The 23048-nt window shown below is 38.8% G+C and overlaps 1 protein-coding gene across 4 annotated transcripts in view; it reads left to right on the top strand.

The window, feature by feature from the left end:
* The window catches only part of DCAF5 (DDB1 and CUL4 associated factor 5), a 100355-nt gene that overhangs the window by 56126 nt on the left and 21181 nt on the right, over positions 1-23048 (top strand). For all 4 annotated transcript variants that reach the window (XM_037503557.2, XM_037503558.2, XM_037503559.2 and 1 more), the window contains exons 6-7: positions 743-956; positions 21504-21570. In XM_037503557.2, the coding sequence (XP_037359454.1) occupies positions 743-956; positions 21504-21570 (281 nt within the window). The remainder of the gene's footprint in view (positions 1-742; positions 957-21503; positions 21571-23048) is intronic.

Here is a 23048-nt window from a genome sequence, read left to right as displayed (position 1 = left end):
CTAGGCTGATTGAATTTAGGTATCTTGAGACCCTTTCCAGCACTGGGATTCCCTAGCACTTATAGACTTTTTTCCCCCTAAAGCTACCAGAACTCTTCCTTTTCATAACACGTTTCTGTGTGAGGCAGAGTGAGTGAATAGCTCTGATGTGGCACTCATTTCTTCAGCATCCCCAATACATATGCTTAATCTCACTTTCCTGTCGCTATTTCAGTGCTCTAAGAATTAAAGACAGACAATTTGCTTGTGATACTGGCAGTGAGCAGCCATCCCTTCATCATAAAATAGTGTCCAGATAATCTAGGATACTGACTACTTAAAAGATAGAACACATACAGACATGCTCTGTTAATTAGCACTATATATTTGTTACTGTTCGTGGCCATTCTTATTCACTATAAATCTGAAAGTATCTTCTGAGTCATGGAAAGAAATATTTTGGAACCATACTGTGTGATAATAAAAAAAGTGTTATGAATATTATGAAACTACGGAAAAATACTAGGTGAACCAGGACATACAACTCCCTAGTGAAGGTACATAAATGAATTATAAATATTAACCAAAGCCATTTCTGTCCTCATTGTTACCTTGTAGCACACTATCAAAATACCTTTCTGCCAGAATTCAATGTGCAAGCCTGATAGGCGCGCCTGCGCACATGTTGAGAAGAAATAAATGCCTTGTGTTTTACAGACTTTGGTCCAGCCTCATGCTAATCTGTGTGCTTTCTGTCTTTCAGTTCTCTCCTGCGCTATGGTGGCAACCTGTCCCTCCAAAGTGCCATGAGTGTGCGATTCAACAGCAACGGGACCCAGCTCCTGGCCCTGAGGCGTCGTCTGCCCCCTGTGCTCTATGATATCCACTCCCGTCTGCCTGTGTTCCAGTTTGACAATCAGGGTTACTTCAACTCTTGCACCATGAAAAGCTGCTGTTTTGCAGGAGATCGTGACCAGGTAAAGCGCCCTCTGCCAACTGCATCCCACACTTTCGCTTTTCTCTTGTATTCTATACTGGTCTTTATTTCTCTGTAGCATCATGTCAGCTTGAAACAATTGAGTATAAAGTGTCTGTGGATGTTCTGGTTTAATAGCTTCTTTATCATAGCTACCTTTGGGTAATATGAGGCACATACCATAAATCAAGACTGGTTACAAATCAGTTCTGAGCAACCTGGCTCTACCCATGTTTGTGAACAGATTTTAAGATTCAAAGAATGTGTCATTTCCAAACAAAGGAGGCAGTCAGTGGAAAACTAGCCTGTCAGTGAGAGAGATTTTTTTTCCAACAAAACACAGTGATGAATGAAACACCCTAAATACCATCCAAGGGACATATATCCTAAATGGCCCTTTGGGATGGCATTTTCTGGGAGGGAGTGGGCTGAGCAGCTTTGTTTGAGAGACAGCCAGATGCTGACTCTTTCTTTTTATTGCTGGTATCAACCAATCTATGAGTTTCCAGTCTCTTCACAGACTCACTGGGAATTGAGATACTGATGTTGACTTAAAGCTGATAGTTTAAAATCATAGTCGGCATTTTGTACTTGCCTGTTTTAACCACAAAATTTCACTGAGTGTCAGTGAGTCAGCCATTGGACTATTTGGAGTAGTCAAGCTAAGTTTTACATTTGCCTTTACAAGTATGAGGAAAGATTGATCAAATTAGTAAAATTTTTTCTTCTTATACACAATAAATGTTATTACTCCTTCATATCTAGATTAGAAATAAAGAAACCTTCATCTCTTATTAATATTTAGTGCTCTCTTTGAGTATATCAACTATATCAAATTTTGATAGCTAACTCTCATGTTGCACGCCACCTCTTTAAAGTTATTTGTGGACATGAGCCATAAACACAACAGGTCTTTGACAACCTGTGAAGACCTGCTTTATGAAGACAGAAACTAGGATATTTTCCCCTGGATTAGGGTACGAGAGACTTCCGCTTATCATAGCTTAATGGTTAGTATATGTAGTAGAAACACAATAAATGCTTGTTGAATTGTATATTACATAAGCTGATATAATCTTTAAAGTTTTCCTGGCCAGGATTTTTTTTTTTTTTTGTAAATAGAGGATACCAAAATTCAGAATTTATATTCAAATTGAGTCTTAGGACCTGCTAGCTGCAATCCACAATGGAAACCACTAGGTGGCCTCAATTATATAAGTGATGTTTCTGGAGAGGGCAGAGGGTCTGAATGAATTCATTTTTTTTTTTTATAGAGGCATGTTTTATTTATTTATTTGTTTGTTTGTTTGTTTTTGTTTATACATGCACTGGGTACAGTCAGAAGTGCGGGAGGGTGAGAGAATTCACCAGAGCCAGAGCGGGGAGCAGAGCAGGCAGAAGGACCGAAGTACACTGCTGAGGGGAGCAGCGGGCGGCAGGAGAGGTCTGCGCGCCATGTGGGACCCTCCTCTGGTGGCCGGGGAGCAGCCGGGGATCGAACCGGCGCCGCAGAGGCCGCGGGCAGCTTCGCAACCCAGCGCTCAACCACTGCGCCACCGGGAAGGCCCATGAATTCATTTTTTTCAGCCAATTTGTTTTTTGGTGGGAAGAAGCAGTTTTTAGAGATGATCAGATTCATAGTAGGTAATTGTCTGTTATGAAATGAAAGTTAATCTATGAGCTGTGGAAATGACAGTTGAGCTCTTCCCTCACTCTTATTTTTCCTTTCTTCCTTGCTTTTGTTGATTTTCCACCTTTCATTGAACAATAAAGAACAGTTATTAAATGTAATGGCTTATTAATGCCAGAATGACAGGAACTGAGGGAAAGGTGAAAGAGGTAAAGCAGAATGGAGAGTGTGTTTTCTTTCATTTCCTATATTAGCAGCCAGACCTTATCTGCATTAAATCCTTTTTAAAGACCCAGAATGGAGGCCTCTAGCCAATATGTAGAGCACCTACACCATGGGTTTTTTAGCCTCAGCACTATTAACATTTTGGTCATATAATTCTTTCTCCTTTGTTATCTGGGGCTGCCTTGTGCATTATAGGATGGTCAGCCTCATCCTTGGCCTCTACCCACTAGATGCCAATATTATTTCCTCTACATTTGTCCCCCAGACAACCAAAAATTTTTCCAGACATTGCCAGGTATTCAGGAAGGGAGGGGATTGTCTCTGGTTAAGAACCTATGACTTTGATTGATTGTAATTACCCATTTGCCTAGATATGGCCATAGGCAAAACCACAACAAGGCATTTTGTGGTGGTCTTGAGTATGTATGTTGGTTTTGTCTTTTGGGTTATATATAATGATTATATATAAAATTATTATATATAAAATATAATAATATATAAAATTTCGAATGGTTTTTGATTTTACTCTATATAAATTTGACAATTTTTTTTTTTGTGACTTGTGTCTTATGGGAAGAATTTATGGGTACTGTATCCTGACAAAGTAGATTGTCTTATAGTTGAGATAAGTAGTTTGCCTTGGAAGGAGGGGGATACAGAGTTATTGAATCTAACTTTGGACCAGTTTCAGAATTAATGTTTTTAGAGTCTGTTCATGTTACCCATATAGATTATCACAGCCATATAGCCTAGGGAAAAGGAAGTACAGAAATTTAGTTTTGACTGTTTTATTCTTCCTTTGGGATCTAAGAAATGTGGCTAATCCATTGTTGTCTTGTCTCCAATGCCTAGTGCACAGTGAGAACATATAATAAATATTTGCCGAAGCAAATACTGAGAACTTTGTTACCGTGTGGTTTTTAGCTTTCTGAGCCTAAGTTTCTCAACTGCAAAGCAGGATTGATAAGTACCATTTTTCCTGCTCAGGTTCTAGGAGCTTTGGGAAGATGAAACTAATCTAGTGAATTTCCAGCTTTCTAGTGTTGCATGGGAGCTAAACTTGTCTCATTCCTAGAGCATGTTTCTCAGGGTTGATTGATAGATGCTAACGTTCCACATGCAGGGTTAAAGCAGCAGCTGTTGTGGTTTACAGTATGATCTTTAGGACTGACTTGCATACTTTGACTAGTTCAGACAGTGTCCTTTTTGCTGCTTTCAAATTCCAAAACCTACCCTTTCCTTATATTAGTCTTTATTTTTGATCTTGTTCTTGTGTACTTTGAGAATAGCCACAGTCAGAGGCTCTGTGCTCTGGAACTCTTCATTTAGTCATAGGCTGGGTAACCATCCCAGAGAGGAATCTGAGAATTTCCATAATAGGAATGAACATGGTCAAGAAAGGCAGCAAGTGACCTATCTATCTTTAATTGCAATGAGGTTAGTCACTCCATACAAATGGACCCAAGTATCATGCCAGAGAGCCTGTACTTCTTTTTAGATTATCCTAGGTTCACTAGGTAATTCATTTACCTCAAAATGAAATGAATATTTCAAGAATTTGACTCAGGGAATAAAGTATGAAATAGGTTCATCCTAATTTTGTATCTCCCCCCCACTACTGCCACCATTGTCGATTAATTATAATTATAGAACTATTAGAGATCATTTTATATAGATCCTCTTCTGATAGATGAGAAAGCAGAGACTCAGTTTAGATATTTAAGTTAAGACATATAAATGTGCAGCTTAACTATTGTTATTGTAGAATTGGAACCCAGATTTCTGAACTCTCAGTAAAGATCTCTTCACATTGCAAATGGCATCTTGATGCCAACAGAGTAAGGCAGGTAGCAAAAACAAGTGAATTGGGCTAGAAGTAAAATAGGGAATGGTGGGGACAGTGACAAACTAGAGAACCTAAATCTAAATCCAAATAAATCTTTGACTTAGTTTCAGTCCACAGATACTGCAATGGCCTCTGGTTAAAAAAAATTAAAAAAAAAAAAAGACTTTTTTGTGAAGTCTCCTGGTTTTTAAATATTGTAACAAATCCATACTTTATTGTATGGATAAAAAAATCTGTGCAACATACTTATTCTTGTCTAGAGCCACCAGTTTAAAATCTCTGTGCTTTAACAGGATGTTTTTGTTTCATGTTTACTTAAATGGTTTATCACTAATTCCTCAGTGAGTAGAGACATTTTCCTCACTCATGCTAAGCCCTTTCTAACTTCATGCCTCCTTTATACTCCCCCACCCACCATCTTTTTTTTTTTTTTTTTTTTTTTAAGATTTATTTATTTATTTATACAAGCACTGGGTACAGTCAGACGCACAGGAGGGTGAGCGAATTCACCAGCAACAGAGCGGGGAACAGAACAGGCAGATAGACGAAGTACACTGCTGAGGGGAGCAGCGGACACTGCAGGAGAGGTCTGCGCGCCATGTGGGACCCTCACCGGTGGCCAGGGATCAAACCGGCGCTGCAGAGGCTGTGGGCAGCTTCGAAGCCCAGCGCTCAGCCGCTGCGCTACCAGGGGAGGCTCCCACCCACCATCTTTAAAATAAGAAGGCAGATATTTACTGAGCATCTACTGTATGTCAGGCAGTGTGGTAGACACAGTCACATGACTTCCAGATGGCACCCTCTTTTAAGATTTTTCATTCAAAGCCCTACATACAATCTGACTTCCCTTTCATTTAAGTATAATCTTTTAATTATTTAACTGTAATCAGTTCTATTATCAGTTAAGATTATATAAATGAAATTAGATTGGATAGCATCAGAAATAGTTAACCCCAAATTAAGCCTTTAACTTTTATTTAAGCCAGTTCACCTTCTAGTCTTGCAGTAGAGTGAGGAAGCCTACAGTAAAACACCATTTCTTCCTCTGGAGGCTGCCTGAAAGCTGTGTTTTTCTTGCTTTCATATCATGCTTTGATTTTGTTTGTTTTTCTTTTTCTCCCTGAAGCCCTGAATGTACCTGGGAGACAGGTACATTGTGTCTCCCAAGCTTCACACTTCTCTGTGCATGTTCTGTGAGCCAGTCTCTTAATAGGGTTATAGAAGGCCAGTTTTCCACCTGCTGACTTTCCTGACACACACTTGTAAGACAGCACTTGGCTTTTATTCTCTGTCTTTCATAATTCCTTAAATGGCTCTTGTCCTAGATTGTGAGAGTCCAGCAGAGAGTTCAGGCTTTTAGGAAGTCTCTCAGGCTACTAAGTCTATGTGGCCTGGAAATAGACGGTGTGATCATTTTTAAATCTTTTCTTACTTTTGTCACATCTATAATCTGACTTAATAGTTCCCATTTTGCTGAAAATGGGATGGAGAAGGAAGGAGAAAGTATGTTTTCTTGAAAAGGCTGAGCACTGGGATCACTTACATGAGTGTTTCTGTTGAACATGGTAGATGGCAGTGCTCCTAAAATCATGATAATTAAATCATCCTATCTCATCCCCTGGAGAAGAGAGTTGACTTGTGCCTTGTGACTTCAACAAAGTGGCCTTGAGTACATAGCCTGGCCTCAGACATTACATCACCACTTAACCTCTCTATGTTGACATAGTATGGGTATAACAGAGGTGTAGGAATTAACCAGTAAGAGTCCGCCAAGCCAGTGAATCACTCTGTGAAGTTATAACTTTGCTTTTTGTATAACCCTGTACAGTCCTGACTAAGCTCACTTGGGGACCTGGCGTGCCATATGTTTTCCTCTCCCCGAAATAAAAGCAGACTTTTAATAAGGGGAAATTCAACTCTTGAGTTCTATCCTTTGACTTGTTTTGTGACTGTAGGCTAATATGTTCTTCTCTTACCTTTCCTTTATACAGTAAATATATTTAACTCTTTATAGTTCTAAAGCACTCTAATTTCATATTGAATCCTCCCAGTGATGTTTGAGTATAATTGGGTAAGTTTCATTTATATGTGAAACTCAGATCTGGAGTAAAGTGGCAGATCTAATTGGTAGAAGAACCAGGACTAAATTCATTCTCTTGCCTATGATTGCATTTACCCTCTTCCTCACAGGCATATTGCCACTTGTGTTATAGAGATCAAGTGACAATAGAGTCTTCCATGGGCTGATAGAGGAAAAGCTGAATACAGAATGTTGTGACAAAGGAATTCCTTATTGTGTGTATTATTTTAGGTGGACATTTTAGGAGACTTTAATTTTTTTTATTAGATTTATTTATGCATATAAGAGCTAGGATACAGGCCAGAGATGTGGGGGGGGTGGGCAGGTGGTGAGAGGATTCACCAGAGACAGAGTGGGGAACAGAACAGGCAGATTGACTGAAGTACACTGCTGAGGGGAGTCAGGAGAGGTCTGCTGCACCATATGAGTCGCTCCCTGGCTGGCCGGGGATCGAACTTGTGCTGCAGAGGCTGCAGATTGCTTTACAGTGTGGTGCTTACCCCCTTGCGCCATCAGGGAGGCCCAGGAGACTTTTATTTTAGAAGGGGAAGGTAGTATGGAAATAACTTGTTTATTAACTCAGTCATTTATAACTCTTTTGAATCCTGAATCACCTTGAATATCTAAAAGCTATGAATACTCATTTCAGAAAAATGTACATATGCACATAGTTAAGGAATTTCTGGAACTCCGGAAACCTAGGATTCTACCTATGAATAAGATCAACTTTTAGTCCATTTACTGTGCAATTTTAGAATTTAGAAAGCTTAAAAGGCTTTGGAGTGTATATGCTGGCCTGCTAGATAGATCTGGTTTATAATTGTTTAGCTGAAAAGGAACAATCGGTAACCTGATTTCTTAGGAATAAATGGAATTGATGTGGTGGCAGAACATGGCAGTTCTCTTTTAATGTATAGTGCTTGGCTAGTAGTCTGGGCTTTAGTAGGAAATCCCTGGTAGATAACTAATGAAGGGAACAGAGTATAACCTTTCCTGTTCCACCTGGTCCCTCCTCCTTAGAGTTTTTACTTTCAGTAGCTTTGCCTCTTTTGGGGGAGGGGTCTTCAAGCTTTGGCAAAAAGAAGGAAAACCAGGGCCTCCCTGGATGGTGCAGGGGTTAGAGTCCCATCGTTATCAAGCTGTCGCCAGCCACCATGGCATGGTTCAATCCCCAGCCAGGGAGCTAATCCACATGGCACAGCAGACCTCTCCTGTCTCACCCACTGTTTCCCTCAGCAGTGTATTTCAATAGATCTGCCTGTTCTGCTCTCCACTCTGTCTCTGGTGAATCTGCTCACCGCCCTCCCCACCGACACCACCACTGGTCTATACCCTAGTTCTTGTATGCATAAATAAAGAAAGAAAAACTTAGCTTAAAAAAAAAATAAAAAGGGAAGTCATGTTCTTTCTTCTGAATTGTTGGAGACCTTTGGTATATGAAGAATAGAACTACTCATAAGCAGACTGAAGTGAGTGGTGCTCACAGAGAAAAACTGAGGGCCACAGAGAAGAGATTGATTGCTAAATTCATCTTGCCCAGGTTTCCAGGAGAGTTTTACCAAATAAAGATTCATATTTAACTAATACAGGCTCCTTTTACAAGCAGTCATTGGAGAGTTAGAACATTTTTTATTTTCTACTGATTGTTTGACTATTATTGGCTGTCTCTATGGAACATTTCTTTATTAATAGAAATTTTCCTACTCAGAACCTATAAAGGTTAGTTATTTTAATAAACTGAAAATTCCAGGAGCCTAATAGAGCTGAAATGGCAAATGGTCTAAAGAAGCAAAATTAGTGTAACTTCACATACAAAAAAATGGTGTAATCTTACGAGAATGCATTTTTGCGTGCTTTTATTGGAGTCAATGGAATTCTATTTCTCCTGCTACAAATAAAATAAATCTATTTTTTTTATAATCAAATTTTTCTTTATGTAGTTCTTTTTTTTTTTCTTTTTTTTTTTTTTAAATATTAAATTTTATTTTTATATTCCCCCATACAATTGCAAACGCCCCATTCTGACCCCAATCCTTCCCCTCCCGCCCCCCCCCCCCCAAAAAGTGTCTCTGGTTCATAGTTTTTTGTTGATTTTGATTTTCACTTTACTTTCTTATATTCATTTTCCTGGTCCCTTATTTAAGTTTTCTAGATTCCTGCTATGAGTGAGACCATCCGGTATTTTTCTTTTTCTTTTTGGCTTATTTCGCTGAGCATGATCCCTTCCAGTGCCATCCATGTTGCTGCAAATTGCATGTGTTTATCTTTTTTGAATGCTGAGTAATATTCCATGGTATATATGTACCACATCTTCTTGATCCAGTCATCTATTTTTGGGCATTTGGGTTGTTTCCAAAGCTTAGCTATTGTAAACAGTGCTGCTATAAACATAGGAGTGCAGGTGCTCTTTGGAATTGATGTTTCTGTGTCCTTTGGGTAAATACCTAGGAGTGGAATTGCTGGATCATATGGAAGCTCTATGTTTAGTAGGTCCAGAAATCTCCACACAGCTCTCCATAGTGGTTGGACCAGTTTGCACTCCCACCAACAGTGCACAAGAGTTCCTTTTTCTCCACATCCTCGCCAACATTTGTTGTTGCTAGTTTTTTTAATATGTGCCATTCTCACTGGTGTGAGATGGTATCTCATGGTAGTTTTGATTTGCATTTCCCTGATTACAAGTGATGTTGAACATTTTTTCATATGTCTGTTGGCCATTTGCATTTCCTCTTCAGAGAAGTTTCTTTTTAGCTCTTCTGCCCATTTTTTGACTGGATTATTTTCTTTGTTGTTGCTGAGTCTCATCAGCTCTTTGCAGATTTTTGTGATCAGTCCTTTATCATTAGTGTTGGGTGCAAAAATGTTCTCCCAGTTGGTGGGGTTTCTCTTTGTTTTTGTTATTGTCTCTTTTGCTGTGCAGAAGCTCTTTAATTTGATGTAGTCCCAGCTGTTTATCTTTCTCTTCACTATCACTGCTTTGGGTGATGTGTCTGTAAAGATGTCTTTGATGTGCAAATCCCGTAGTGTTTCGCCTATATTTCCTTCTATGTATTTTATGGTTTCAGGTCTTATGTCTAGTTCTTTAATCCATTTTGAGTTGATTTTTGTGTATGGTGTGAGGTAGTGGTCAAGCTTCATTCTTTTGCATGTAGCGACCCAGTTTTCCCAGCACCATTTATTGAACAAACTTTCTTTGCTCCAATGCATAGTCTTTGCTCCTTTGTCAAAGATTAGTTGACCATAAATCTGTGGGTTTATTTCTGGATTTTCTATTCGATTCCATTGGTCTGTATGTCTGTTCTTGTTCCAATACCATGCAGTTTTGATGATTATGGCTTTGTAGTATAGTTTGAAGTCTGGGAGTGTGATGCCTCCATTTCCTTCTTTTTTTTTCAGTAGAGCTTTGGCTATTCGGGGTTTTTGGTGATTCCATATGAATTTCATCAATAATTGTTCTATTTCTTTGAAGAATGCCATTGAGATTTTGATTGGAATAGCATTGAATCTGTATATTGCTTTTGGTAGGATGGCCATTTTAATAATGTTTATTCTTCCAATCCATGAGCAGGGGATGTCTTTCCATTTCTTTGTGTCTTCTTCTATTTCTTTTAACAGTGTTTTATAGTTTTCTTTGTATAGGTCCTTTACCTCTTTTGTTAGATTTATTCCCAAATATTTGATTTTTTTTGTTTCGATAATAAAAGGGGTGGTTTTTTTGATTTCTTCTTCTTCAGATTTATTGTTTGTGTATAGGAAGGCTACTGACTTTTGCGTGTTGATTTTGTATCCTGCCACTTTACTGAATTGATTGATGAGTTGAATTAGTTTTTCTGTGGAGATTTTGGGGTTCTCTATGTATATTATCATATCATCTGCAAATAGTGATAGTTTGACTTCTTCTTTTCCTATTTGGATTCCTTGGATGTCTTTCTCTTGTCTTATTGCTCTGGCTAGGACTTCCAGTATTATATTGAAAAGCAGTGGTGAGAGTGGACATCCTTGTCTTGTTCCAGATCTTAATGGAATTGCTTTCAGCTTTTCACCATTGAGAATGATACTGGCTGTTGGCTTGTCATAGATGGCCTTTATGATGTTGAGGTATGTTCCTTGTATCCCAAGAATTTCAAGGGCTTTTATCATGAATGGGTGTTGCACTTTGTCGAAAGCTTTCTCAGCATCTATTGATATTATCATATGGTTTTTATATTTCTTTTTGTTGATGTGTTGGATAACGTTGATTGATTTTCGGATGTTAAACCATCCTTGTGCCCCTGGAATGAATCCAACTTGGTCGTGGTGAATTATCTTATGGATACATTGTTGGATTCTGATAGCTAAAATTTTATTGAGGATTTTTGCATCAGTGTTCATTAGGGAGATTGGCCTATAGTTTTCCTTTTTTGTGTTGTCCTTATTCGGTTTTGGTATTAGTGTAATATTGGCTTCATAGAACGTGTTTGGTATTGTCCCTTCCTTCTCAATTTTTTGGAAGAGTTTGTGAAGGATAGGCACTAATTCGTCTCTGAATGTTTGGTAGAATTCATTTGTAAATCCATCAGGTCCTGGGCTTTTGTTTTTGGGGAGGTTTTTAATTACCATTTCAATTTCGCTGCTTGTAATTGGTCTGTTTAGGTGTTCTATTTCTTCTTTATCTAGCTTTGGGTGATTGTAGAGTTGTAGGAATTTGTCCATCTCCTCTAGATTGTTGAACTTGTTTCCATATAACTGTTCATAGTAGTTACTCATTATTCTTTTGATTTCTGCTGTGTCCGTTGTGATTTCTCCTCTTTCATTTATGATTCTGTGTATTTGTGCTTTCTCCCTTTTTCCTTTGTGAGCCTGGCTAGGGGTTTGTCTATTTTATTTATTTTTTCAAAGAACCAGCTCTTGGTTTCATTGATCTTTTGGATTGTTTTTTTAGTTTCAATTTCATTTATTTCTGCTTTGGTTTTTATTATTTCTTTTCTTCTACTGGTTCTGGGGTTTTTTTGTTGTTCTTTTTCTAGATCTTTGAGCTTCGAGATTAGGTTGTTTCTTTGAGTTCTTTCTTGTTTTTTGATGTGAGCTTCTATTGCTATATATTTTCCTCTTATTACTGCTTTTGCTGCATCCCATACATTTAGGATATTGGTGTCCTCCTTGTCATTCAATTCAAAGATTTTTTTAATTTCTTCTTTGATCTCCTCGTTAGTCCAGTGGTCTTCCAGTAGTGTGGCTTTTAATCTCCATGAGGTAGGATAGTTCCTTGCCTTCTTTTTATGATTTATTTCTAGTTTGATGCCTTCGTGGTCAGAAAAGATGGTTGGTATGATTTCAATCTTGGTGTATCTGTTGATGTTTGTCTTGTGCCCCAGTATGTGATCGATCCTGGAGAATGATCCGTGTGCGCTTGAGAAAAATGTGTACTCCGTTTTTTTTGGGTTTAGTGTTCTATAGATGTCTGTTAAGCCCAAATGCTCTAGGTCCTTATTTAGAGCTTTAGTTTCTTTACTTATTTTTTGTCTTGTTGATCTATCCATTGTTGATAGTGGTGTGTTGAAGTCTCCCACTACATATGTGTTTTCTCTGATGTCTGTTTTCAGAGAGGACAACAGTTGTCTGATATATTTTGGTGCTCTTTCATTTGGTGAGTATATGTTAATGAGTGTTATTTCTTCTTGAAGTATTGTCCCCTTGATCATAATGTAGTGACCATTGGGGTCTCTTTTTATTTTTTTGAGTTTGAAGTCTGTTTTATCTGATATAAGTATAGCTGTTCCTGCTTTCTTTTTTGGCCCATTTGCTTGTAGGATTGTTTTCCATCCTTTGACTTTGAGCCTATTTTTATCTTTTGTAGCTAAATGTGTTTCCTGGAGACAGCAAAAGGTTGGGTTTTGTTTCTTAATCCAGGCTGCAACTCTGTGTCTTTTTATTGAAGAGTTTAGTCCATTTACATTTAGAGTTAATATTGATATGTTAGCATCTGTATTTGCCATTATGTTTGTCTTTCCTTTGATTTTATTTATTTATTCTTTTAATAACTTTTTTTTTTTTTTTTTTTTGGTCTTCTTTCGTTGTTATTCGTCCCTCTGAGGTTCTGGCTTTAGGATTCCTTGTAGTATTTTTTGGAGTGGGGGTTTAGTCGCAATGAAATTCCGGAGTTTCTCTTTGTCTGGGAAGGTCCATATTCTTTCTTCATGGAGGAAAGAGAGCTTTGCGGGATAGAGTATTCTTGGTTGGCATCTGTTTTCTTGGAGTCTGTTGACTATGTCCCTCCACTCTCTCCTTGCCCGTAGTGTTTCTTCAGAGAAGTCTGATGTCAGCCTGATTGGTTTTCCTTTGAATGTTATCTGTTTCTTCCCTCTTGTCAGCTTCATTATTTTTTCCTTGTCCTGGATTCTTGGGAGCTTTACTATTATGTGTCTTGCTGTGTTTTTCCTTTCGTCGTGGAAGTTTGGTGTTCTTCTTGCTTCTTGTATATCAATTTTCAGCTCCTTCTTCTCATTTGGGAAGTTCTCTTCAATTATATCCATGAATATTTTCTCTGTTCCTACATCTCTCTCCTCTCCTTCTGGAATTCCTATAACTCTTATATTTCCTTTCCTCATGGAGTCAGATAGTTCCCGAAGTCTTTCTTCATTCTTTTTCCTTCGTACTTCTCTTTCCTTTTCTGTTTTGGTTCTTTTTATTTCTGTGTCTTCAAGATTACTTATTCGTTCTTCCTGGATGGTGTTTTTGATCAAAGATCTATTATCATTTACCAGTTGGCAAGTCTTTTTCTGAGCGTAGTCTTCTAGAGAGCATATCACAAAATTATTTAATCACAATTTTCCCCTCTAACAAGAGGTCAGGGGACAGAAGAGGTGTGTTTGACTTAAGTGTTAAATAGCAGTTTCTGATGTTACTGATCTAGTCTAGAAAGCCATCTGGTTTTTCTATCGTAGTCAATACAGTTAATTAGACAGCCATGCCATTTACTGGAGAATGATTAATCAATTACTATGGAAGAAGCATTGGAGAGAATTGTGTAAGTTGATAAGTGCTCAGGGAATAGTAACTGTATTTCCTTTTCCATCAACGCTTGTTGGGGAATATCAAATGCTATGCAAATACATATTCATATACTGCATGCACACACACACACATATATATACATGGAATTGAGCAGAAAGATTTCTCTGTTAACAGACTGCCCATTAAGAAATATTTTGGGGGCCTCCCCTGGTGGCGCAGCGGTTGAGCACTGGGCTGTGAGGCTGCTCCCAGCCTCTGCAGTGCTGGTTCCTTCCCCGGCCACCAACAAGGGTCCCACAAAAAAAAAAAGAAAAAAAAGAAAAAAAATATTTTGGGGGGCCTCCCTGGTGGCCTAGGAGTTAAGTTTCAGCACTAGCACCACAGCAGCCTGAATTTGATCCCAGGCCAGGGAGCTAACCCACATATGGCACTGCAGACCTCTCCTGTCTCTCTCACTGCTCCCCTTTGCAGTGTATTTAAATAAATCCTCCTGTTCTGCTCTCCACTGTGTCTCTGGTGAATCCTCCTATCCCCTGCGCCTCTGGCCTACACCCCAGTTCTTCTATACAAAAATAAATAAATAAATCTTTTTAAAAAAAAAAAAAGAAATATTTTGGGTTATTCTTGGAGTATATCAGGTAGGTAGATGGCCTGTCTCTCTTGCCTTATAAAAACACTTTCCTTTTCTCAATGTGGATTTTGAGTGGCTGAGGGAGAGGGGAATTAAAAAACTGTATATATATCCATTATATTTATAAACCCTGTGAGGCTTTAGAATATAATTTTTTTTTTAAGATTTTTTTATTTATGCATACAAGAGCTGGGGCACAGGCCAGAGGTGTGGGGGGTGAGAGGATTCGCTAGAGACAGAGTGGAGAACAGAACAGGCAGATTGACCGAAGTACACTGCTGAGGGGAGCGGGTGAGTCAGGAGAGGTCTGCTGTGCCATGTGGGTTGCTCCCTGGCCAGCCGGGAGATCGAACTTGTGCTGCAGAGGCTGACAGACAGCTTCATAGGTTGCATCTTAACCCCTTGTGCTACCAGGGAGGCCCTAGAATATAATTTATAGGCATTTATATGTATTCCCTATTTGTCCTTTTCTTAAATTTGTTTAAACATTAATCCTTGGGCCTCCCTGGTGGCACAGTGGATTGAGCGCAGCTCTCTGAAGCTGTCCGCAGCCTCTGCAGTGAGGGTTCGATACCTGGCCGGCCAGGGAGATAGCCACATGGCACAGCAGACCTCTCCTGTCTCACCCGCTGCTCCCCTCAGCAGTGTTTTCGTCCCATCTGCCAGTTCTGCTCCCCACTCTGTCTCTGGTGAATTCTCTCACCCTCCCATGCCTCTGGCCTTCAATGAACCTTCAGTTTATTAAAAAGTTCTTGTGACTTGGGTGACTATACAAGGGTTATCTGTATATTTAAAGGCCTGGGTTTCTCTTGACATTCAACTATATGAATGCCTCTGCCAATAGAAAAAGGTCTTTCTTGAGAGTATGTGTAATTTGAGAATGCCAAAAGATGAAGAAAGGGGCAGGAATTCTTGTATTACAGCTGACTACTGGAGTAGGAAGTGTTAGGTGAGTGTTCCTATAAAGGGTAATAGGTCATCAGAAGACTTGTGGGCAAATGACACAGTGGCAGAATGCTAATGCAGTTGTCTTTTTTTGATGGTGATGGTTCCTTCTGAAATCTGTTGAGAGGAACAGTTGTTGTTCTGTGCCTATGCTTGAATAAGTTAATATCCCATACTGACAGTGAATTAGATAAAATGCACTAGGCTCAGGTTCACTCTTCTTAAAATGACAAGGTTGCTTTAACATCAATAAACAGACTGCCTCTTTGGACTGGAGAATGAATGAACAGTGAGATGGGTCAAACCAGGCCAAATTTTAACCATTGTGACCAACTGGGAGGGATTATGGATGCTGTGGATCCACATATCAATTTATGCTTATTTTTGCTTTGGTATCACCCATTTTACCCACAAAACCAAATTACTTAATTATGTCTTCCAGTTTCTGAAGTAACCTGTAGGTCTCCCAACTCCTCTCCAACCCAGAGTATTTTTGGGAGTAGACCTTCATTGCCTAGATAATGAGCTATCTAAACCATAGCTCCTTTTTTGAAGCTTTTCATCTCAGTTAGGAAACAAGGCAAAAAGACTCAGATGAAGTGAGATTTTAATTTGTCATTTATTTACTCCTCACTGTTTAGAATGAGGTCAAAGACCTAAGAGAAGGTAGTAAACTCTTCATATTTATATCCCTACTTGGCCGTAAACTTGGTATCGTCTTATTTAGTTTTTTTTTCTGAAACTTAACAATAATTTTTAGGTTTTTCATGATGATGTTTTAAATGTGAATGTTGGTTTTGAAGTCTCACACCACAAAAAGGAATAGAAATATTAAACATGGAAATTTTGATTCACCTTTTTTTCTATTATGTTTCAATAGCTTACCTGTTTATAAAGGGCTGTCTGCTGCTGAACCTTGTTGTTATCCAGGCAAGAAGTCCTTTACTTTGGGTCAACTTCATATTTAACACCAGATTCCCTATGCAGATACTGTTTGAAAGCAGGTAGTAAAATAAAAGAAAGAGGGAGAAACCTGTAACTTCAGTTTCATCACTTGAAGTTCAATTTTCTGATTAATTTGAATAATTATTGTGTTTCATAAATTTGGAAGTAACTATGTACTTTGGTTTCTTTGGGTAGTGGTTGGTGTTGGCACCATTTGGTTTTTGTTTTCTTGCTCATTCCTTGCATCCCACAACAATTGGTTAAATATTCGTGAGCTTGCCAATGAAGATAATCCACTAGCAGGCTACAACCTGAGTTTGGGAAATGAACCCTTACAACACAGCTTTGGAAGAAAGGAATCCTTCCAACTGGTGTGATGATGTTAATTATATCTCTGCACTTAGCCTACTTGAAATTATCTTTATTTCTGTAATTTTTTTTTTAAAGAAAGGCAAAAGAGCTCTTTTGGCTACCATATATTTTAAAATAACCCAAGAACTCTTGTCTCTTATCCTGGAAGGTTCTTCTCACAGATATCCATATAACTTACTGCCTCAATTTCTCCAGGACCTGCTCAAAATGCCATTTTATCAGAGAAGCTTTCTGTGACCTCTGTATATGAAATGGAAACTAAACACCCCCAGCACTTTCTAGATGTGCTAACCTGCTGGACACATTACATCTACATAATCTTTTAACCTCTTTTTCCCTCCATCCAGTCTCATATATGCATATGCTTTTCTTCTCCCCACCCAGTAAAATTTAAGCTTCGTGAGGGCAGGGACAGGGACTTTTTTGATCAATTCTGTGTCCTTTCCCTGGAACTGTGCCCCGCACATAGTAGACATTCAATAAATATTTGCTTAATGAATAAAGGGATGAATTCAGTTTTATTTCAGTCTCCCACAGTCAGCACTATCCTAGGCAGCCAACTTTTAATGTTGGAAGCAGCCCAGTAGACAACCATGAAATGCCATAAATGAATTCCTCAAGGAAGTTTTGCGATTCCAGTGCGTGTGAACTCTTAAATGGCTTTACTAGACAGCAGCAGGTCAAGACCCCCTCTTTGGAAGCATTCCCTGAGGCAGTTCCAAAAGGAAGAGAGGACCAGGCGTTGCCTTCATCCCTTAATGGAAGTCTGTACATTGTACACATTTTCTACATATTTTAGGAACTGTCACACTAAATCCAAAAGGCCTGAACTCTGTGGGAGTTATCTAAATCATTCTCTCTGGGAGTCCTCTTTTACCTTTTCTTGGCTTTCCCTGGTGAATAGCTGAACAAATAAAAGAATACTAATCCTGGGCCTTCCCGGTGGCACAGCGGTTGAGCGCTGGGTTGCGAAGCTGCCCGCAGCCTCTGCAGCGTTGGTTCGATCCCCAGCCGCCGGGCGAGGGTCCCACATGGCGCGCAGACCTCTCCTGCAACCCGCTGCTCCCCTCAGCAGTGTATTTTGTCAGTCTGCCTGCTCTGCTCTCCACTCTGACTCTGGTGAATTCTCTCACCCTCCCGTGCTTCTGACTGTACCCAGTGCTTGTATATATAAATAAATAAGTAAATCTTTAAAAAAAAAAAAAAGAATACTAATCCTTCACAATGAAATAGTAAATTTATGATGAACCCAGCCTTGGTTCACTCTTCTTTAGTATTTTTTTGTTAGTTTGTGGAAGATATGAAGGGGAAAGGATAGCAAGAATTCTATATAATGTTTTATAAGCTCTTTTAAACACAACCTGAAATGATGAGATGTTGGCTAAAAAGTAAGTTATATATCATTTATATATCATATATATATCTTATATATATATATATATATATATATATATATATAAATTGCTAGTGAACACTTTTTTATGTTTCTTGTTCCTTACCCCCTCTGTATGTCTTAATTTGGGTTTCACTTTCAGGTGTAAGTAGTTTATTTGGAAATGCAGGAAACAGTAAAGGAATAAAAAATGAGTTAGGGAGATGAAGGATGATTTAATGAGCCAAATACAGCTATGGACACTTGGAACTTGGATCTGAGGGGAAGAGTATAGAATACTCTTCAGATCTGGGGACTGGAAGCTGTGATATTAATACACCAATTCTCTTGAGTCGTTTGAACCTGCAGCCTCCTAGGCTTTGAAGAAAGCCTCAGAAGAGATATATGGCTGTGGCAATTGGAGATCAAGAAGTAAGACCTGAAGAATAGGAACAGGGTGTCGAGGACTGAGCTACTCCATGTCCCTGTTAAAACAGTAGACTGCACACCATAGCTTTTTTTTTTTTTCTCTTTCCTTTCACCTTTTTCACCACCTCTTTACCTAAAGCTGGCTTGACGCTTGTCTTGCCTCATTGCAAATCACCAGGCATCTTACTTCTCATAATAGCATGGAGTGCTTTCTACTTCATGGCATGGTAGTCACATACTCAAATGAATATTTTCTACTTGATTTAAGCCCCTTGGGAGCCCAGGATTTACCTGTATATCTTTTTAAGTACCAAAGTGCCTGGTACTTATATTTTGATATAGCAGCCAGAAAGGACCAACACACTCTCCGAGGCTCATTTAGTTATAAGAGTCTGTGATATCTCTGTGAAAGGATGGTGGAAGCCAAATCAAAGCTTAAAGTTCTTAAGTTGCCAAGTCATTGCTACTTGACAAGTGACTACACATAAACATGCTCCTGGAAAGGAAATCCTAAAGACTAATCCTGTACACCGCAATTTAAAAAAGTTTCCTCTACAACATAAAAAAAAAACAACCAAACAACTAGATTTTAAAAAGGCACAGGACTTGAAAAGACATTTCTCCAAATATCACATACTTCCACTATGCCCTAAACCAAATCATCTGTGTTTTCATAATAGTGTTTTCATAATCTTTAAACGTGCTCTTCTTTGCCTTCTTTCTTTTGTTCCTACAAGGTTTCAAGTGTTTGAGTCTGGTAAATTGATTTTTAATGATTGCAAAGTAATTAGTGAAGTATTACATTAACCACAAGATTGTGTGTATGTTAGACTACACTTTTTGAAATTGGTGTCATTTTTAAGAAAGAAGTTTTCTTAAGAAAACTATGCACTTCTTTTTCAAAGGAAATAGGTAGATGGGGTATGAGGCAGGAAGTATTACTATCCTCATGTAATTCTGTTAATCTTTGGACATAAATGAGCTCTCAGAGTCACTCATTTGCTGGTGATCGACAATGTTTGACAATGCTTTTGTGAGTCCTAATTAGAATAGATCTCGCTTAATCTCTTTTTTTTTTTTAGATCAAGCAGTTTGAAGCAGCCACATGAAGGGGGATTGCTTATACCCCTGGCACTAACATGTGATAGGATCGACAGTGATTTCCTGCTCAAAGATGTCAGTTGATAGCAGGAAAGTTCAGGATACTTGGCCTTGCATAAAAAATCTTTGGGAAGTTCCTTTTTTTTTTTGCATTAAAAATTCTTTTTTTTTTTTTTTTTTTTTTTTTAAGATTTCTTTATTTATGCATATAAGAACTGGAGTACAGGCCAGAGGTGGAGGGGTGGTGAGAAGTTTCACCAGAGAAAGAGTGGGGAACAGAACAGGCAGATCAACTAAAATACACTGCTGAGGGGAGCAGCGGGCCAGTCAGGAGAGGTCTACTGTGCCATGTGGGATGCTCCCTGGTCAGGGATTAAACTTGTGCTGCAGTGGCCACGGACAGCCTCATAGGTTGCGTCTTAACCTTTTTTTTTTTTTTGTTTTTTGTTTTTTGTTTTTTAAATAAATTTTATTTTTATTTTTATATTCCCCATACAATTGCAGCACCCTTATTTTGACCCCAATTCCTCCCCTCCCCACCTCCCCACCCTCCATAGAGTGTCTCTGGTTCATAGTTTTTTGTTGATTTTGATTTTCATTTTCTTATAGTTATTCATTTTCCTGGTCCCTTATTTAAGTTTTCTAGATTCCTGCTGTGAGTGAGACCATCCGGTAGTTTTCTTTTTCTTTCTGGCTTATTTCGCTGAGCATGATCGTCTTAACCTTTTTGCGCCACCACAGAGGCCCCTAAAAATTCTTTTTGAAAAATTATAGTAAATATACATAACCTCAAAGTTACCATTTTAACCATTTTAAGTGTACAATTCTATAGCATTAAGTACATTCACACTCAAATTGTTATGCAGTCATCACCACTGTTCATCTCCTGAACTTTCTCATTTTCCCAAATTGAAACTCTTTACCCATTAAACTGTAGTTTCTCCCTTCACCCACTCCAGTCTTGCACAAGTAACATTCTGTTGTCTGTCTCTATGAATTTAACTCCTCTGCGAACCTCGTATAAGTTGAATCAATCATACAACATTTGTCCTTTTGTATCTGGCTTATTTCACTTAGCACAATGCCTTCGAGGTTTACCCATGTTGTAGCATGTCTCGGAGTTTCTTTCCTTTTTAGGCCAAATAATATTCCATTGTATGTATTACCTTGTTTGTGTATCCATCTGTTAATGCATTTTTTTTTTAAAGGGACTTTTTTTCAAAGATTTATTTATGCATACAAGAGCTGGGGTACATGCCAGAGGTGGGGGGGTGAGGGGATTCACCAGAGGCAGAGTGGGGAACAGAAAAGGCAGATTGACCGAAGTACACTGCTGAGGGGAGCAGTAGGTGAGTCAGGAGAGGTCTGCTGTGCCATGTGGGTTGCTCCCGGCTGTAGATAGCTTCATAGGTTACGTCTTAACCCTTGCGCCACCAGGGAGGCCTTGTTAATGGATGTTTTGATTACTTTTACTTTTTGGCTACTGTGAGCATTCTTCCATGAACATTAATGTACAAATATCTTTAATATATACCTGGGACTGAAATGCTGGGTTACATGGTAGTTCAGAGTTTAACTTTTTGAGGAACTTTTCCTCCTGTGTTCCACAGTGGCTGCACTATTATACATTCCCACTAACATTGCACAAGGGTTCCAGTTTTTCCACATTGCTTTCTGGATTGTTTGTTTGGTAGTAGCCAGCCTAATTCTGTGAAGTGGTGGTCCTATGGTTTTGATTTTCATTTTCCTAAGCATATTTTTGTATGCTTATTGGCCACTTGTATATATTCTTTGAATTGGATTGTTTTGTTGCTGAGTTTTAACCAATGAGCCTTTTGATTTACAAATACTTGTAAAAGGGTATTTTCTGTGTGGTGCCTTATGAATATATGTCTATCTTATTTTTGAAAAATCTTTCCCTATAAAGATACTATCAATCAATATATAAATAATACACTTATGTGTTTTTGTCTCAACAGTATATCCTTTCAGGCTCTGATGACTTCAACCTGTACATGTGGAGAATACCTGCAGATCCCGAAGCAGGTGAGAGTGTGTGTGTATGTGTGTGTGTCTACATATATATCTATATATATATCCCTAATATAAACCTGCTGCTATGTTGACTCTGTTTACCTTTTTCATGCCGTACCCTGAAAGAACATGTAGCAACAGAGGAAGATATTTCTCTGTTAACATAATAATAAGTTTATTGGGAAAGTAACTAAAGGAAACTTTATTTATTTATTTATATGAGCACTAGGTACAGTCAGAAGCACGGGAGGGTGAGAGAATTCACCAGAGCAGGGAGCAGAACAGTCAGAAGGGCCGAGGTACACCGCTGAGGGGAGCAGCGGGCAGCAAGAGAGGTATGTGCGCCATGTGGGACCCTCGCCTGGCAGCCAGGGATCGAACCGGTGCTGCAGAGACTGCGGGCAGCCTTGCAACCCAGCGCTCAACCGCAGCGCCACGGGGGAGGCCCTAAAGGAAATTTTAAAATAAAAATTAGAATCCAGATTTAATTATAGCCTTCATACCTAGCCTTATATAACACAATGATGCTTAGATTTTTTTTCTTCAAAAAAAATTTTAGACTTCATAGATCTTTAGACTTCGTAGATCTCTTTTATGTCCTTTTTTCTTTATTTCACACCTGGACTATTTCTGTCTTGCTTTTATATGCTTTTCCTTTATTATGCATCTCCACATTCCTGCTTATTACTCTACAAACGGTTGTTAAGCCTTCTTTTATTTGGCCTCCCTAATGGTGTTAACTAAAGGGAGACTAACTTTGTTGACTACTTAGTGGACTCCTGGTGATTTAGCCCAACACAGACATCAGAGGAATTGGGAAGAAATGTTTTGCATTTGCTCTAGATTTACTGTGAAAAAAAGACTGCAGCTTTCCTCAAATTTGAGATTTCAAACAACGTAGATCATTCTTCATTTTTTATAATATCTTCACATGCTTAGTTGAGTGTTACATTGTCTACTATCTATTGATTTTAAAAAAGTTTTTTTTTTATTATAAGGACCGCATAATACAGTGATCTGTTCCAGTTGATATCTAGCATCAAACTGGAACATGACCATGAGGAAAGTAATAGTGAACTATGCTGAGAACTGATACAAAGTGTGTCTAGTGCTTAAAGTTTAGGGAAATTGTTGGCTTGCCTGTTGCTGACTTAGCAATATTGTTACCAAACATGTGCCTTTCAAAACTTACCAAGGGCCTCCCCAGTGGTGCAGCAGGTTGAGCCCAGCACTGTGAAGCTGTTTGTAGCCTCTGCAACGCTCGATTCCTGGCCAGCCAGGGAGATTCCCACATGACACAGTAGACCTCTCCTATCCGGCCCATTGCTCCCCTCAGCAGTGCTTTCCATCCATCTGCCTGTTCTTCTTCCCGCTGTGTCTCTGGTGAATCCTCTCACCTTCCTGCACCTCTGGCCTGTACCCCAGCTATTGTATGAATAAAAAATAAATCTTAAACAAAACAAAACTTATCAAGCCCACTTTTGGTGTAT

This window comes from Talpa occidentalis, unplaced genomic scaffold (assembly GCF_014898055.3).
Source record: "Talpa occidentalis isolate TD23 unplaced genomic scaffold, MPIMG_talOcc4v2.1 talOcc4.11, whole genome shotgun sequence".
Taxonomy (NCBI): Eukaryota; Metazoa; Chordata; class Mammalia; order Eulipotyphla; family Talpidae; genus Talpa; species Talpa occidentalis.
The sequence above is the reverse complement of the archived record's forward strand: the minus strand, read 5'-3'. Positions and strand labels throughout refer to the sequence as shown.